This window comes from Myotis lucifugus, unplaced genomic scaffold, assembly GCF_000147115.1.
Source record: "Myotis lucifugus unplaced genomic scaffold, Myoluc2.0 scaffold_249, whole genome shotgun sequence".
NCBI lineage: Eukaryota > Metazoa > Chordata > Mammalia > Chiroptera > Vespertilionidae > Myotis > Myotis lucifugus.
In genome coordinates, this window is record NW_005871297.1 from 112,182 (window position 1) to 127,839 (window position 15,658).

A 15,658-nucleotide genomic window follows, 5' to 3' on the forward strand; every position below is an offset into this window, starting at 1 on the left:
ATTCTCTCACCCTGAGGAAGATGTCTAGTCATGGCATGGTAAAGGAAAATAAACAAAATGGATGAAGTCCATGTAGAAGAAACACCTAGCAATATATGAGTGATCAATACCCCTTAATAGGGACTTGATCAAAAAGTGGAAATGTAGACCCAAACTAAAATGGAGTCACTTATGTTATGGAAAAAAATGAAGATAGTCAACACAGGCTCATACAGGAAACTTAATCTAATCTTAGAGGAATGTATAGCCCTTCTCAAATCAGCAGAAGACACCAGCCAATCTCCAACCACCAAATCTATTCATGCCCATGTCTGGTCTTCCTTGTTACCCTGACTCAGCTGCCCTGGCCCAAATTTACAGTTTGGTTGTTGACATTTCTTGTTGTTCCAATGAGGCTACTGAAATCCACTTGCCATTTCCCTCTTCTATGGTACTAGACATCTGAGGATGATCCTTTTCTGCACCGAGGGACATGTTCTCCATCTAACAATGTCTTTGATCAAGAAAAAGATACAAGAGGAAGAAAGAAAGCAACACCTAAGTAATATGGTTCATCAGTGATACTTTCTGCAAAATATCTTGATCAAGAGGGGAAATGTGAGAGCATTTCTATCTAAAATGGAACTGGAGGATAGGAAATGGAGAATGTCACACATGTGCCTTTAGAAAAACAGAACTTAAGAGCTGAGAGACCAATTTCCTGTAAATGCCTGATGAACAGATGACAGAGACTTATCTCCCAACAACTGAATATCCACCAAGAATCTCTAACCTGGAGCCAATAAACTTACTGTTTAGAGCCAGGGGTCCTCAAACTTTTTAAACAGGGGGCCAGTTCACTGTCCCTCAGACCGTTGGAGGGCTGGATTATAGATTTTTAAAAAAACTATGAACAAATTCCTATGCACACTGCACATATCTTATTTTAAAGTAAAAAAACAAAATGGGAACAAAAACAATATTTGTATTTGCATGTGGCTCGCGGGCCGTAGTTTGAGGACCCCTGGTTTAGACTCTGGTTGGACTCCACCTTGCCCATAAATACAGCCTGCCCCAAACCCTCAATGGACTCACCTGTAGCTGAATATATCATGCATTTCCAGAATTGCAATTCCTTTGCTATTCCTGAATAAACTCAATTTCTGATCATTTGAGCTTGCCTCAGTTTGCCTCCTTATATAGAATAACAGCCATTACAGGCAGTGTTACAATTAGACTAGAGCATTCATTTAAAATGTGTACTTGAAAGCCAGGGCTCCCAAATAAAACAGAATGGGGTGCCTATTTTAACTGGCATGCTAAAACCTCCAAGAGGTGCCAAGATTCCAAAATAACTTCACTTAATGATTCATTGCAAAAGGCCAATAAAAAATTAAACACACAGTGGCACCTACAACAAAGACTGTAGGACTGACATGATTCCTACTACTCCCCTCCATCCTCCTTTACCTGAGTACTCTCAGTCCTCTCTCTGAACTGCCTTTCCCACTATAAAGAGACTGCAAGACCTGAACAAAAGTCTGCCAAGTCAGTGGCCTTACAGATGCCCCTATACAGGCCACTCCCAAGGTTGATGAGACTCTTAGGGATTTTCCAATAAACTGCTATCAGTTATTCCCTTAAAACAGCTGAGGAGAAACTAAAATTAAATCAGTGGAAAACCTTGCCAAATTTCTGGTGAATACCAGGGTTACATTCTCTTCTTTAAACCCCACTTGCTCTGGAACCTGCAGAGTGGTTCCTGGGAAAACTGGCAGTAGCTGGTGAAGGATGAGAATCCTTCCTAGAGTTGGCTTTCCTACATCTCTGTCTATAATGCCAGGTCTATCAGTCAACATGGTTCGTGCCACACTGAAACATTTACTGTGAGGGAGAATGTTCTTCTAGAAATTATGAAGTGTAATTATAAGTTTTCCAATACACAGAATGCTAGTGTAGCAAACAGTTCACAATTGCTTCCTTCTTAGTGTTCACTAGGAATTAAGGATTCTAAGGGTTAGAATTCTAATCAGTGCATCCTAGAAATTGTATGACATTCCTAGAAATCTTATATATCCTGGTATTATGAGTCATAATTCCACTTATTATCTTAAGATGTTGTATATCACAGAAATAACCAAATTTCCCTGTCAATTCCATTACAATGAGCTCTCATCAGATCTTTAGCAATGGGCGTACCAGGAACTCTTGACCACTGGCACCGTGGGCAAATCAGAAGGTGCTGAATCGTGGGTGCATACTTCACACCTGAAGAAGGCTCCACCTGACTTCTGGTCCTGTGCAAAAGCTGGAGACCTCACCATCAAACTGACTAGGAAAAAGGTAGCCAACATCAGAGTAGACCACTTCCCCTGATGTCAGATCAAGAATGTTTCTTTCCATTCCTCCTTCCATCTCTGACCATTTTTTCCTGCTTCTTACACATGAGGGTCTTCATGACTCTTTTGTCTACTTGTATCTTGCTCAGGCCTGGAAAGTTATTGTCCATGTATCTCAGACCACTGCAAAAGTTGGTAATTTAGCCTCCAAACAACTGCTGGATTTGCTGCGATGCTAGTGATTCTATAGTTCTGCTCATCCCAAACTTCTCCCTGATTTTCAATGCATCAGTTTCTCTGGGGAAAATTTAGCCTTCTCTATTGTGTCAGAGTCCCTAACCCTGGGGATCCATTTCTTTCTTTCTGGTTAACAACTCCAGATCCCGGGAGCTTTGTAGCCAAAGAAAGGGACACAAGGCAAGGGTGTCAGAATAAATAAAACACCTTTGTAGTCTACAGACCCTTAAATTTTGCTGGTCTGCATGGTTGTCACCTTTTAAAGTCTTGACCCACAGACTATGCTATGACCAACACCACTTGCTGTACCTGGATTGATACTTTGGGGAAGTTGAGACAAGCCAGTTGGCTTAAAGTGACTCCTTCAACAGGGCCTTTCTTGACCTACTTGATTTTGATTGGTTTGGGTCTTGGGGACCATGGGTCCAAAGTGCACTCCCGGCATTGGGAATTATCCTGTTTATAATAATCATAGTAGTTCCCCCTGGTGTGTGTTCTCTCAAAAGCTTTAATGCATAGTCACAGCCACTAACAATCAAGCAAATGATCCCCCTAAGAACAGAATGTCAGAAAAGAAACAAAGAGAAGGACCACCTGAAATCATGTGAACCTGATGTTGTGACCAGCGAATGCCACAGAGAGACTGAGCAAAAAATCGAGAGATCTCCAGACTGGAAGCTAATGCCTCAAATTTTGACCACATCTCTCAGCTAGGCTGCGAGTCCAATCAAAGGGGGGAAATTAATAAAAAACAAGACAGTGGCCCCAAATGGAATTGCTTACCACCAAACTTAGACTTAACTACAGTTTGGGCTTTCCCATAAGTGCAACCTTAAACCTGTCAATCAGGCATGGCCTGGTCAGCACTACTGAGGTAACCTGCCTGACAGACCCCTACCATCCCCAAAGGAAAATGATTCTACAATACCCGACCTGCCTTTTCACCTCATGCAGCTGCCTTGTTCCTGCTGCCTTCTGCCTATAAAAGTCTTTCATCTGGTACAGCTCCTCAGAGCTCCTTTCTTTTTTGCCCCATCACCATTTATCCCCTCATACCCTCTTCCACCTCCACCCCTGATTACCACACTGTTATTCCTCCCTGTCCATGAGTTCTTTCTTTCTTTCTTTTTTTTTTGCTCAATCCCCTTAGTCCCCCTCACCAGAGCTGTCTGCCTGCTGTCTATCTATGAGTTTGTTTCTACTTTGCTTGTTAGTTCAGTTTGTTCATTAGATTCCACACATCTTTCTATCTGCTAGGTTGAATGCTATCTGATTCATGAACCAGTAAGTAAAGCAAATAAGTCTTTTAAATTTACTCAGTCAAATTTTGTTTCACACCATCTTCCTCTTAAAGGCTAAGCCCCTGTTTCCTAATCCCTCATCTGCCAACTCAGGGGACTCACAGTAAAAACTGTTCTGTGTCTCTCTCCTAATTTGCTCAGGATCTTGTCCTGCCCTACTCTTCAGGCTAAAGTCCAGCTCTTTCTCTACAGCAAACAAGACTCTCTGCTGTTTCCCAAACACCCTGCTTGTTTTCTGCATCTGTGTTTTTGCCCTTGGAAAAGCCTCTAGGCCTCCACCTAAAGTCTCAGATCACTTTATACATAAATGCTGCACATTTCTTACTCCCCTTGTATAGAACATCCTGATAGGTTTTCAAATTGTTGATTTGAACTTGAACTGTTAGAACTCTGGTCTCTAGCACGGTTCCTAGAATATAATGATGGTTCAATTTTTTTTATTGAATAAATTTATCCACTTCTGAATAGTATCCTCATCTTCTTTGTTAATCCTTGAAATGCTACTTAATTTCAATGTCTCATCTCCGAGTTAGATTCTGCTGGCCCAAGGACAGGACCCAGACCAGGTGCTACTGTTTTGATGCCCACTGTAACAGTACACTTGATTCGCCCAAGGATCTTGTTTAAAATGCAGATTCAAATTGTAGGGCCAGGAGTTTAGCTTTCTAACCAGCTCCAAGATGATGGAGATGCTATTCTATGGACCACATTTGGGAAAGCAGAACACTACAGCATTTGGTAGACTACACACTGCCACTTAAGAATGCTGGGAGGATAGCATAGGAGATTTTCCATGCTTCTGCTAACTAAGTCTGCCCTTTGTGCTTTGAAACTTAAATTGCTTGATACTGTTCTTTCCATGGACAGAGGTTACTAAACCAGTAAAAGTGTCTACAAGAATCTGCATGTACATAGAGCCTGGGAAGGTCTAAAACACACTCTGGGGTCTTTTCTGGGAAGTCACATAAGAACACCTAACATCTGATATAAAAATATACATATAAACATATAGTTCCACATGTATCTAGAAATCAACATAAAACAATGGCTTCCACACCATGCAGATGTTTCCTTCTGGGGATTATGATATGGGCAAGGGCAACACATATGCAACACATCTGAGATCACACACTCCAAAGCAGTGAAGGGGGAAAGGGCTGTAAGAACAAAACATTCCCTTACGATACCTCTACTCATCAGTACTTTGGTGAGTTGGAGACTCAGACCCGTCCATAATGGGCGAGTGTTCTGTTGCTTCTCTGAACAAAGGAAAGCAGAGGAGGAAGAGAAGAGAGGTCATGTTAAAGAGAGGAACCGACACAGACATGATTTGTAGCTCATTGATACATTGAAAAGAATGGTTGACTACACGCCCAGTGTTGGTGACAAATAAGTCACACAGAACTTTCAACCTCCATGAGCGAGTCAAAAGACCTCTCTATAGTTTTGGTAGGAAGGCAGGCTTTGGCACTTTTTACCCATTTCTCATTTTCTTGTCACATCACAGAAAATAGTTATTAATGATAATTCAACTCAATCTGATGAAAGTGTTTACTTCAAGAACCAAAATACCTTTTTGTTTCAAATTTGTCTTGAGTCCTCACTAGCTATGTGCAGTGAAACCCAGGCAGGGTTCCAGACCAGCTCATTGTGTGTGCATCTGAAGGGTGCTTATAAATTTCAGAGCTGCTGTCACTTAAATAAATACATTTGGGTCAGGTAAAATTGGATATGATGGAGAAAATCTGGGGATCCAGAGAAAGAGCCTGGAATCTGAAATTCCTTATTTAGGTGAGATGATTTACCAGTGGAGGTACCATAGATACAGAAGATGTCATTTTTTTATGAATTAATCTTGGAGAGACTCCAGGGTCCTAGGCCTAGCAGCTGCCAGACCACACAAGCTAGAGCTGGAGTGTGGATGGTGAATAAGGGAGTGTTTTCATGATCTGTAATAATGACAGAGGGGAAGTTGCTGCTCCAAAGACAGACCAAGAAGTGGGAGTGGATACAAGAAATTTGAGTGGGCATCAGAATCCCTGCTGGAGGCTTTGTTAAAACACAGACTTCCAGACCCACCCCCAGACTTTTTGACTCAGTAGGCCATGGGTGGGCCTGAGAACCCGCACTTCTAACAAGATCCCAGGTGACAGTCATGCTGCTGGTCTGGGGACTGCACTTTAAGGACCACTGGCCTAATGGAAAGAGACAGGGCTTATGGCTCACAGAGCACAGGGCTGGAGTGTCAGCTCCAACCAGCCATTGTGACTTTGGGCAAAGCACTGATTTTCTCTTAGCCTCATCTATAAAACGAAAAGATGTGATGCTTCCCGAGTGAGGCTGCAGTGAGAATTATATGAGTTCATATATGTTAGAAGAAGCTTCCAACCTTTGAGTACACAGCAAACACTTAATAAACATTAGCTCTCCTACCTTCTGTTAAATGCTAAGGACCCATAAAGCCTGGTTTTAAATTACTACAGATAAATTTGCAGGAACAAAAATGTCTGCCAAGCATGAGAGTCAGAAATGTAGTCAGTGGAGCCGATTCTGGTCCTGTTGTTTCCTGATGATTCAACTCACAGACAGCTGTCAGATTTTTCCCAGACACCCCCACCGATGCTCTAGGAAATGAGAAACTGAATAGAGCTAGATAAAGAGACCGTTTACTTTTTTAACCAACAGACATTGATAGTATATAACATCCATTTAGCGGTGATGTCTTAGGAGCAACAGAAGAGGCAGGAACTGTGAACATAGCAATCTATGTGTACCCCTCAGACTCTGCAGCAGATCAGAACATCCTATATATCCCCGAGATTATGATGTTGGTCTATGCTGGAAGCTATAAGGAGAGCTGAATTTTGGGTTATTTTGCTGTGGGCCACTTCTTAAAGGTCTCAAGGTACCTGATGCCCTTTGTGTGTTGATTAAGTGGTTGGCCAGGACAGAGATGAGATCTGAGCCTCCTGTCTTTTTCTTAAGATGCGTCCTGATACCAAGACAGTGAGCACCCTGAGGAGCAGGTAAAACATGGGACCAGAGGCAGCCCAGGGTGTTCACACCGGTCTCCTTCTCCCCTTTCTCCTTGGTGCCTGGCATTCTGAAGTTGTCCTGGTATAACCGGAACTTAAGTCACATGCTGTCTGGAATTCTGACCAAAGCAGTGCAGTTGGACTTGTGACACCCACGTTCCCCACATTCCTGGGGCCATGGGCCAGCTTTACAAGGGAGTAGAGATAATTCCCCATCTAAAAGACAGCGATGGAAAGGAGAGGGGTAAAAGGAACAGCAGTTCATGGGCCTTCCCTGGAAAGAAAGCAGGTTCCTAGTAATGAAGAACACTCGTCATTATTTTCCTGATAAACCCTCTGTTACTAGATTCTCATATTCATTACACTCTTCCTGACGAAGAAGGCTGAGGATCATTCTAGAACCTGGAAGAGGAGGATGAAAGGTCTGATAGGAACTCACCCAGTCTGCCAGGTTAGGATGTGGTGGGGACTGCTTGGGGGCGTTGCTCCAATTTCACTCGATGGCGTCGAGCTTCTCTGGCTTTGAGGTAAGGCAGCTGTATGCAGGTGGTGCAGAAAAGACGCGTCAGACACCAGTCAAGTGAAGGAGCATCCTTCCAGAGATGCTGGATGCGACCCTTGCAGGGTCACAGTGGGCAAATATCCACCCCCTACACCATTCATCTCCTCCAAACCATGCAGCAGCTCCATCCTCAGTTAAGTTGACCTGGGATCCTAGGTCCCCGCTTTGCCACTGGAAAGTGGCCACAGGGATGGCGGCAGCCTCCACAGTAGCAAAGGACCTGACAGCCCACAGACCTTTGAGCGAGTCCTGGGCAGGGCTAGTGCAGAAGGGCCTATTTCTCTGGACATAGGAAGCGACACCTCAGGGCATTTGTAGATGTGGCCCAGTGTCAAAACTGTGCCTTTGTCTTGAACAGAGAACTTCCAGAAAGGTTCTCAGAGCTTGCTGCCTGCCATTTCAGGCTTATAATCTACCCCTTTGGACACTTCAAAGGGTGCTGGGCCTTTAATAGCTCATCCAAATCTGACTACTAGGAGTTTATTGAAATGGACAGAGTTTTTCCAGTTGGTAAAGTTTAGTAAGAAGTAAATCCTCCTTAAATGCATCCGTTGCTTTCTTGGGGATGGAATATTTTTCATCAGATATACTTCTTAACATTTCAGTCTAAAACATGTTCCAAAAGATTTTACCTAATCTCTCTAAATAAAGCACGTCTACTAGACAAGTGCTAATGCTTTGATGGAACATGAGCCCTTCTGGCCCTCTTCGGAGCTGCTGCTTCCAATAGGGCAACAGGCTCAGCATGTCCATTCATTCACTCTCATGGTGCTCCGGGAAGTCGATGGTAGACTTCACTGGGCTTATTTTACATGTGGAGGAATATGGAGATGGTTCTGGGGTTTTGAAGTCCATGGTTCTCTCATGATTGCCTGAAGCATTTTTATTATTATCTCTGGAACTTGTCATTTGACTGATGCACCATAATAAATGAGCCAACGGGGATATGAGGACAGAACCAAGAAGCCCTGTGGCCTGGCACACCTGGGAAGCCGGCAGGTCCTTCCTCTTTGCCCTGCTCTCTCTAGGCCCCCAGAATCTCCTTCAGCTCCTCAAAGATGACCTCCTATTTTCTGTCTTTAGAATCACCCCTTTCCCCTAATCTTCACCCTCTTTCTAGGCACAAGTCCATACTTGCAGTACCTTCCATTTGCTATTGTTTCTCATTTCATTCTACTTTTAAAATCATTTTTATTACATGTCAACATCCTCCCCCTTTCTTTTCCTACAGGCAGCATCTTGCCACTGCACGAGTTCCCCTCTCCTTATGAATGCCATGAGCATGGAAATGAGTTGGTCCATGCTAGGCCCAGAGCCCTGCCAGCACCGGTACTGAACAAGTGTTGTTATGATTGCCAGGATTCTCTCAGAGAGGGTGTGTGGCTTCTTAAGGGAAAGCATGGTTTCTTCCCTTTGTTACTTAATTCCTCCTGCTCTGAGTACAAAGATAAGGTAACCCTTAATTTGATTATGAAACTCTGAAAGCTCTTTACAAAAATGACTGTGGTTATATCCTAACTCTATTGAAATGGGAGTGCAAGGAGCAGCTATCCATGTGGTCACAGTGAAGTCCAGTCATGGGTCACAGTGAAGTCAGGTGCCGCACTCCAGGCTCCATCAGCCTGCCCCACCGGGGGACACACCTGCCTAGTTTCAAGGCTCCCACAAGCCAAGGTCCTAAGCAAGCCACGCTCTGCAAGGTGCCACCCAGGTCTCTACCTTACCAGTGTCTTAGGTAAACCCCGAGACACCTAACTTCTTTGATTTCTGTCCTCACCAGGAGAAGTGGCTGGAGGGATGGTTTGATGCCTACTGAGGAAGCTGAAGTAGGAGTTGGCCCAATCCACTGGGGAGGATCTGATGTGCTGACCCACCCCCTCCGAAGTCTGTCACTCTTGGCAAAACCAGGCCCAGTATGGGAGGGGTAAAGGGGTGATTGAAAACCTCAAGTCTCATACATCTCACAGCTAGGTTTCTGGAATCAACCATCTCTCATTCCTCACTGCGGACTCTAAGAAATTCTGGAAGCCCTTGAAAAGAGTCAACAATTTGCTCATTCAGGGCCAACCCCATTCTGTCCCCATTCTCACCTGACGTGGCCTTGCACATCTGGGGCATCCTGGTGACTCTGCTGTGTGCCAGGAAGGTGCTCTGGGAGGAGGTGCTGTACTGGGAGCCACTGTCAGAGGAGGTGGAGCTGGTGTGCGACAGGCGGCTGTGCTCCTTGTGCGAGGCGGTGGAGCGCTGGTACCACTGGCGCAACTCATCGGACACTGCGGTGCGCCCCGTGCCCCTGTCATGGGCGCACTCGCGGCCCAGCGACGGAGTCCCCAGGATCTGCGAGCGCGATGGCGTCAGGCGGCCGGCATCGCCCTCCTCACTGGCCCTCCAGCTCTCCCGGAACAGGCCGCCCGCTGTGTAGGAATTGGAGGTCTTGAACTGCGCCTTGACACTGTAGTGGCCCTCCTGGTCGCTCTCCAGGCTGCGCACAACCACGGGTGTGGCGCCCCCCTCAATGTACAGCGGGTACTCCTTGATGCGGTACTGCGAGCTGGGTTGGCTCTGGCTGTGCAGGTAGACGCCAGGTGCGTTCCCGCCGCCCCCCCTCGCGGCCAGGTTGGGCATACTGCCCGAGTTCGCTGTGCCCAGCGAGCCCGCCGCCCGCTGTCTCTGCCGCTGCCTGGCACGCGCCTTGGAGGGCGAGTCCTCTGCCAGCGTGGAGTAGTTGGCGTTCATCTGCGCTGGGTAGTAGTGCTCCGAGCTTGAGTGGCTGGTGCAGGATGAGCAGTCGTCCATGGGGTCTGAGCCATTGCTGCTACGAGTCCGCGGGGTATAGAAGTCGGGGCTCCCTGTGTCATTCTCAGAGCCCAGGAGCTTGCCCTGGGACTCCAGGCTGGAGCTGCGGTGCCGAAAGTGCAGGGCGAGGCTGTGCAGGCGCGTGGGGCTGAGGTCCACGGACCTGCAGGGAGACGATGGGTGGTGGGTCTGTGGGCCCAGTGGAGGGTTGGGGGCTCTGCAACCTGGGACTCAGGAGAGAGGCTCCAGCAGCTGGGAAACTGAGCTGTGCTGCCCTGGGAATCCAGGTGCTTGCCATGGTTCTCAGGTGAAAAGGAGGCGGGAGAGCAAGGCTGACCCCAGGAGCCAAGTCTGGCCTCTGCTGGGATTTTGATTCCCAGTGGGAGGTAAGACTGAAGACAGCGCCCACATAAGGGTTCCCTCTGAAAAAAGTGTGCCAGCAGCCAGGGCTTTTTTTTTTTTTTTTTAAATGGAAAGGAATTCTATAGATACAAAGAGAACCAAAGAAAATGCCTATTCTAGTATTATGTTAAACCAAATGAAATGCCCATTTTTGCAGGTCAAAACAGGCCCTATGGAGACATTTCATACGGTTCAACCAAATATTTTAATGAAACTCACATACACAGATTTCCATTTCCATGAAGACTCTGAAAGGCAAGTTTGGTGGAACATGAAAAATGACTGATGCAAAAACTTACCATGCCACCATTCTGTTTATAACGCATTCTGCTTATCGAAATCCAGCCTACAAATATCCATCAATATTGCAGACAATGCTAGGGCCACATGAGAAGTTCAGGGTGGCCCTGTTGGCCAATTATTGGAAGATATGAGTTCAGTTCTGTCACCCAGGGGAGAATGAGAAGTCCCCATCATGTCGCCCCCTCGTCCCACACCACTCCGTCACTCTCTTCCAGCCATACTGGCCTCCTGGGAACATGTGGAGTTCAGCCCTGTGTACAGGGCTTTAACCTGCTGTTCTCTATGGTATCCTCAGAGCTTGCTCCCCCCTCCCCCATCCATTCAGGTCTCTGCTCAAAGTTCACCTTATGAGAGAGAGCTTCTCCATGCTTCTAGTTCACTCTCTAGCCCCTTGCTTGGCTTATTTTTCCTCTTGGTGCTATCACCACTTGACAGATATTTATTATGACACCCAACTGAAATGTAAGTCTGACGAGAGCAATGGTGTGGTCTGCTTTTTTCACTGCTCTGTCCCCTAGAATCATACCTGCTACACAGAGGCACTTTATAAATTTGTGGTGCATGAGCAAATAAAGGCATGAATAAAATGAAGGAGAAAATCTTGCTTGGAGTGCTCTACCTGCTGTAAAATGGTTTACCATTTATGGGCGCTCACACCTTCTGTCCTTTGAGGTATGATCCCTACAGACTCAGTTTTTGATAAAATGGAATGGTGGCTTTGGTTTTGCTTCCTTTTAGAAAATGAAGGCCTGATTCATTGGAGCCTCCCTTTTGCCCATTCCTTTTGTTCTCTAATGAATTTATACCTTGAGGCATTAAAAAGTCCGGGATAAATTAGGCCCCAGTAGAAAGCAACAGGAGGACTCTCCAGTAAAAATCACCTCATCAGGGCAAGGTGGTGTGGCTCCAGCATGCTTCCCTGCTAACCTGCCGGTCTTTCCTGCCTGTATCTTGCTTAGGCTCCTTCCATGCGCACTGTCTGCCTGCAATTCTCCAGCTGCCTCCCGGTCCCACTAGGCATGGGCAGTGGGATATGATGGGTCTCTGCAAACGTGGGCAGACTGCTGCCAGTTCAGTTTTAAATCCTGCTTCATTTTAAGGAGAAACGACCTCCCTAGTTCAGGCCTGACTCTAGATCACCCATTATCTGGGCCGGCTGGAGCCAGAGATGTCCAATTTACAAAGGAAGTGGCCCGAGGGCCGGGTGGACTCACCTCGTGGATGAACGTAGTGGGGACTCCGTACACGCAGGTCTGGTGTGGACGGCATGCTGGACTGTGAGTTCCAGTGCGGGAGGCTGCGGATGGGGCTGTTCTGGAGGAGCTGCTTCCCCCCTCCTGCTTCAGCAACAGCTCCCTGTGCTGGGCTTGTGGCTGCTGCAAACCAGAGAAGCCGTGCTGGTCACCGTCACGGTGCCGCACCTGTGCCCAGGAGCTGACTAGCCTCCAGACATCAACCTTGGTGTTGGGTGGGCTTACTCAGGATTCCCACCCCCACTCCCTCCGATCTCCAAGCCTTTCCCTGAGAATCCTTATCCCTGGACCCTGGGTCCTGGTCAGCCTTCACTGGGACAGGGAGCATGTAAAGCCACTGTCCTGAACTGCAGCTTCTATTTTCCAACAAATATTTACTTGTCTGAACAAACACTTGGAGCTTAAATGGTGTAATGAAAGGAAATGAGAAAACCAGAGAAGTCGACCAAAAATGCCTATCCAAAACCCTCTCTCCAAGATCAGCCCCGTAATGAGCTGATAATGAGCTGATAATGCACAGATAAGAGTACAGTGTTTGGCTCCAGAATTCTGTTTGCTGATGGCTTAGGGTTCTGAACCACTTGGGGATTCCTACGAGAAGGCTGTCACTTGCCATTTTGGAATAGTACTGCCCAAGACTTCCTAATTAATTTCCGTGGAATTTAACAACATTAAAGCCATCTGCCAACACGTTGGCTGTGAGCCAAAACCTCCACTTTCCCTTGGAATGACAAACCTGCACCTGGACAGGTCAGCATCCCTGTTGAAAGTCAACCCCTGGAAGGAGTTAGGTTGCTTTGGATTTTGTAATTTGTGGATGCCATTTGGGACAGCCCACCGATGCTTTCAATAGCTGTTGGCCGTGCCTCTTGAGGCCTTCCCCACCCAGCTCACCTGGAATGACTGTGGGAGGAACGTTTCTTGACCTTCTCATACGGCTCATCTAGCGAGGACTCACTCCACATTTTGGGCTTTAAGGGTGACTTGTCATAGTCGTTGCGGTGATAGTGCATCTGCCTGAGTCCCTCCAGGGACTGGGGAGGAGGGGGCCTGTTATGTGATGATGGTGGCCGAGGAGGAAGTCCCTTGTGAGGAGACTGTAAGGGGGACAGTGTGCTGGAGACCTGAGAGTCTTCTGCGCAAAAATGGAGAGAGAGCAACTGAGCAAGGGTCGTCCTTCCTACTGACCCCAGACAGGCCCCCACCCACCTCTGCCCTAATAGCAACACCTGGGAGCCAGGCCAGCATTTACTCTTGAAGGCGCCCATGATGCTTCCCCAGTTGCCAAACAAGTCAATCCAGAACAAACCAAACCTAAATTTTGAGCAGCATTAAATGGGAAGAGAAGGCTCAATTCTGATGAGCTACAAATGGAATAAACCCAAATTTCATTAAATCCCATGGCTTAACGCTTGCTTCACACCAAACAGCAAAATGCCCTCATCATTGTATGTTTTCTTTCAATAAACAGGACGTATGTCATTTGCTTTGGGGGATTTCAGCTCCATGAGGGTTTTGTCTAGTCTATTAACTGCTATATCCTTAGTGTCTACAATGATTATTGACATGTAGTAGGTGCTCAATAAATCATTTGTTAGAAAAAATGAATAAAAGCATATCTGTTCAGAGTAATGATCTACGGGTGGCTCTAGGTAACGACTCTGCTTTTTCCAGAACTGTGTATATTGTTTTTAACATGTTCCCATATAATATTTTCATTTTGGAACTGCCTTAGGTTCTTTGGGAAGGAGATGGGCTACAACTATTATAAATAAAGACCATGCCCTGCCTTCAGGGGAGTAATACTCTAACATCAATGGCCATAGGACTTTCGGAGGAAATGAATTCCATTAGTCAGGCAAAGAGCTGTGGTCCAGAAGGGATTTCAGCAGTGGCCTGGCAGAGAGGAAAATGAAAGGAAGAAGCCAGGACCCAATGCAGCTGGCACAGCAGCTGGTGAAGAGGATCAGAGGGTGTCAGGGAGGAGCTCTGGTCAAGTGCAAGTGTAACAGACCTTCTGTGGGCCCCGAGATAAGCAAGGTGCCCTACTGACAGGGGCCTTTCATTCCAGATCCAGGCGTCAGGATTAGGTCTGAAAGCCACAGGAAAACTAAACATGGATGTTAGGATGAAAGTCCCGTTTAGTCATCTGGCAGGGGTCACAAAAGGGTAGGATCCAGGGAGGGCTGGGGAGGGGTTAAGGAAGATATCCAGTGGTGAGAGCCCCCGGGAGGGCAGCACTGAGCAGAGAGGCAGGAAAAAATCAGTGTTCCTTGTGGAGGCCGAGGTGGGAGTTTGAGGGGAACAATACCCAGAAGAAACCTCAAACCCCAATAACCATTCATGTGATCCTAAATCCACTTCCAAAGAGTGTTCTTTTCACAGCCCACTTCTCAGCCACAAGTGCTATGCCTCCCCTGCTCCTGCATCTCTTAGATCAGTAAAGGGAAGAGCCCCTAGATGGGGTAGGCCTGCACTAGGGAGGCAGTGACACCCCCAGGTAGTCTGGGGGTCTGCAACATGGGGAAGAAGCTAATCATAAATGATGCATCAGAATTAGCCAATGACAATATATAATGCCCCCAACTCCTCGATTACAAAGGAATCTCATGAAATTGTTTTCATTTCCTCCCCCCGGAGAGACTGGAGTCCACAGAGGCCAAAACCAGGGCTGGATCTCTGATCTTCAAAACACAGCTCCCTGCTCCCCTACAGCCCCATTTCCTCCCCACCCACGTAACCAAGTGATCATAAGAATATTACAATGTGATTGATAATAGCAGGGCCAAGACGACTGGGTAAATAACCCGCCAGCCTTTCCCCACATTAACAGCAATTATTATTATTGCGATTATCTGCATTAGTCTGACCTGGGTAGACCTTTCCATCTAAATAGCTACGTATCGCTGCCCACCTGAGTTTTCCCTGAGGGGTAAAAAGTTAACTGCCACTTAATATATTTCCATTTCATTAATGTCCTGGCCTCACAAGTTTGGGGTTGAATCCGTAGGAACGTGCTCGGAGATGGTTCTGGGTTGGACTTCTTTCCTATTCTATGTCAGGTGTGGACTGGGGGTCCCGGTTGGGGTCATTTCTGTTTTTCCTGCTTCCTCCAGGCTCTCCTAGCAGTTTTCAATCTTTTATTTGTGATCCAAACCAATGTCTGCCTCTTTCCTCCAGAAATTATGAATACGCTAAAGGAGACTATGTGTGGTGTAGAGATTCTCTGTTTAGGTAAAAATGTGGTTTGGCAATTAATAAAGTACGACTCATTGACTATCACCTTAAATCTGACCTCTCAGGCACAGAAAACACTAAAATTCCAATAGACATGGTTTACGCAGCGCCCAGCAACTCCCAACCAACTCAGTGACTATCGCGTAGTGAGAGAATTGCAGGGTAGCTGGGGCCATCCTGGCCCAGCTCTCACCGTTACACTGGCCTGTCCCAG

General features: G+C 46.5%; 1 protein-coding gene across 1 annotated transcript in view; it reads right to left on the reverse strand.

Moving 5' to 3' along the window:
- Nucleotides 1-15,658, reverse strand: part of FRMD4A (FERM domain containing 4A) — a 227,838-nt gene that overhangs the window by 6,459 nt on the left and 205,721 nt on the right. The window contains 6 exon segments of the mRNA XM_023762528.1: nt 5,044-5,115; nt 7,331-7,427; nt 9,544-10,412; nt 12,156-12,301; nt 12,303-12,330; nt 13,102-13,342. Coding sequence (XP_023618296.1) covers nt 5,046-5,115; nt 7,331-7,427; nt 9,544-10,412; nt 12,156-12,301; nt 12,303-12,330; nt 13,102-13,342 — 1,451 coding nt within the window. The 3' untranslated portion in view covers nt 5,044-5,045.